The sequence below is a fragment of the Centruroides sculpturatus genome, unplaced genomic scaffold (assembly GCF_000671375.1).
Source record: "Centruroides sculpturatus isolate CEXI.00-Female unplaced genomic scaffold, Cexi_2.0 scaffold664, whole genome shotgun sequence".
Lineage (NCBI taxonomy): Eukaryota > Metazoa > Arthropoda > Arachnida > Scorpiones > Buthidae > Centruroides > Centruroides sculpturatus.
This window is the reverse complement of record NW_019384885.1, coordinates 244,847-246,960: the sequence shown is the minus strand read 5'-3', so window position 1 is coordinate 246,960 and position 2,114 is coordinate 244,847. Positions and strand designations below refer to the sequence as shown.

The 2,114-nt window shown below is 30.7% G+C and overlaps 1 protein-coding gene across 1 annotated transcript; it reads left to right on the top strand.

Moving 5' to 3' along the window:
• The first annotated feature begins 204 nt into the window (after positions 1-204).
• On the top strand, positions 205-1,044 carry LOC111631106. The gene is made up of 3 exons (XM_023375301.1): positions 205-360; positions 431-698; positions 793-1,044. Exons 1-3 carry the CDS (start codon positions 314-316, stop codon positions 850-852), a joined length of 375 nt encoding a protein of 124 aa, XP_023231069.1. The 5' UTR covers positions 205-313; the 3' UTR covers positions 853-1,044.
• The last annotated feature ends 1,070 nt before the right edge of the window (positions 1,045-2,114 follow it).

Below are 2,114 nucleotides of genomic sequence, written 5' to 3'. Positions count from 1 at the left end.
AAATATAATTTACTTCATTCTGTGATTTTTTACATAATATTTTGCCGATATATTTAATAAAATAAGAGCCGAAGAGGGGCATAAAACCCGAAATTCGCATCTTTTTTTAAATTATAAAAAATAAACCTACTTTTTCCATCAAAAAGGAGTGTTTCTGTGTGATTTGTTCCCAACATCAACTTCGTGTTAAATTCGGAACATACAAAATTTTCTTTCATCTTCATTTATATCTTCATAACAAATGAACTCAACAATTGACTTTATATTGTTTTGCACTTTTTGTTATGAAGAGTGCGATTTTGAGATTTCGTGAATGTATTTTGATTCTTCTGAGTATCCTCCCTTGGCTGATCCCTTCGGGTGAGAGATTTTTTTTTTAACATTTTATTGCTATTTACTCACATAACAATTTCATAAAAGAAATTATAAGTTTTAAAGAGAATGAGATACGGAAAATTAGGCATTTTCTCAGTATCTTCCACACTGTGCCACAGGATACAACCAACTGCCGTGACATTGCACGTCCTCTACTGAAGCTTGGATATTTATTGACTATTCACCCAATAACTGTGGAAACATCTTCAACATGTGAAATGATAGGTTTATGTCCTCGACCAGACGTTCAATTTCCTTTATCGAGTGATCATTCATCCTTTCTTGTAAAGTCCATGGTCCTCGGCATAAATTCCCAAAATACAGTACATCCACGTGTGCTTATACAGCCGCTTTTCCGTTGCTTGCAGCGTTAAAAGTGCCATAATGTTGAGATTTGATTCTTTTTTTTTTTTACAGAAGTCTTCTACGTGTCTTGAAATGTTACCACACCAGATTGGATCGCATTTAAATTGCTAAATATACTATACAACGTTGAATACATACTTGATATGTATCTATAGGAAAATTTACAGCTGATAACCTTGGATAATTTAACTACATATTCTTCTCTATAAATCATTTCTCTTATAAAAAAAAAGTTATTTAACGAAAGAAATCGTTAGTTTAATTTAAAATCAATCATCTAAACATTATTATTTAGTATCTACAGTTCGAAAAGACTTTGTTTCTTAGTTTGATAAGACCTTCACCTAAATAACTAACAAAAGTTTTCAATACTTTAACAGATAGTAAACAAAATAATCTGTACTTATTATAAAATTGAATAAAACAAGTTTAAATAATGTTTGAAAAGAATATTTTTAATGGAAATTTGCTCACGTATTTCTTTTAATTGAACAGAGTTCCAGTTTTTATTATGGTCTATACATTATAAATAAGATTAAAAATTATGTACAAGTCGACCCCCCTATAACACTGTTGATAATTACGTTTTATATGAATTCCATGTTGTACGAGTCACTTAGATTTTACAAATACGTGAGCCGTTCACAGCCCGGNTAATAGGTTGCGACAGTAAATTAGTACAATATAAATATCACGAGGTAGAAATGGACAGTACATAGATCGCTTCGAACAAAAAGATAAGACGAGATTAGATCTACAAATAGAAAAATAAGAATTATTTCTCAAAATTTTCTAAATTCTGGAGTAAATTTATGTTTTAAATTGATCTCGTGGGTGTCCATAGAACCATGCTGACCTTTCACCTCATCTCTGTTTCTTACTAGAATTGTAACACGTATAATACAGCTGTACTTGGTAGCGCTACTGATTGAGTAAAAGATTCCACAAATTATAATCATAAAGCTGATTGAGTTTGGTTTATTGGTTTATTTGTTTTCGGTAACGCTATACGTGGACGATTTTCCAAAAGGGATGCTTTCCGGGAGGACTAGAAACTGACCCCTATTTAGGTTTTACTAACGTAAAATCCAGAAAATACGTTGGCGAGGCTCGAACTCGCATGTATTTTTAATAGTACACAATTATTTTTATGGCATATAGTAGTCTATTTATTATATTATTCAGGAATACGCTTTGCGCTTATTGTCAAGTGACATTATACAAAATACGAGTGAATCATTTCAAGTTCGATTAAATTTTTATAGTAGAATATTTAATTGAATCGCATGTCTGTATCTGTGCAAAATCATAAATTAAAATCATTATTTCTGTCTTAATATGTCGTATTCATAATATGTAATCGTTATATTTAG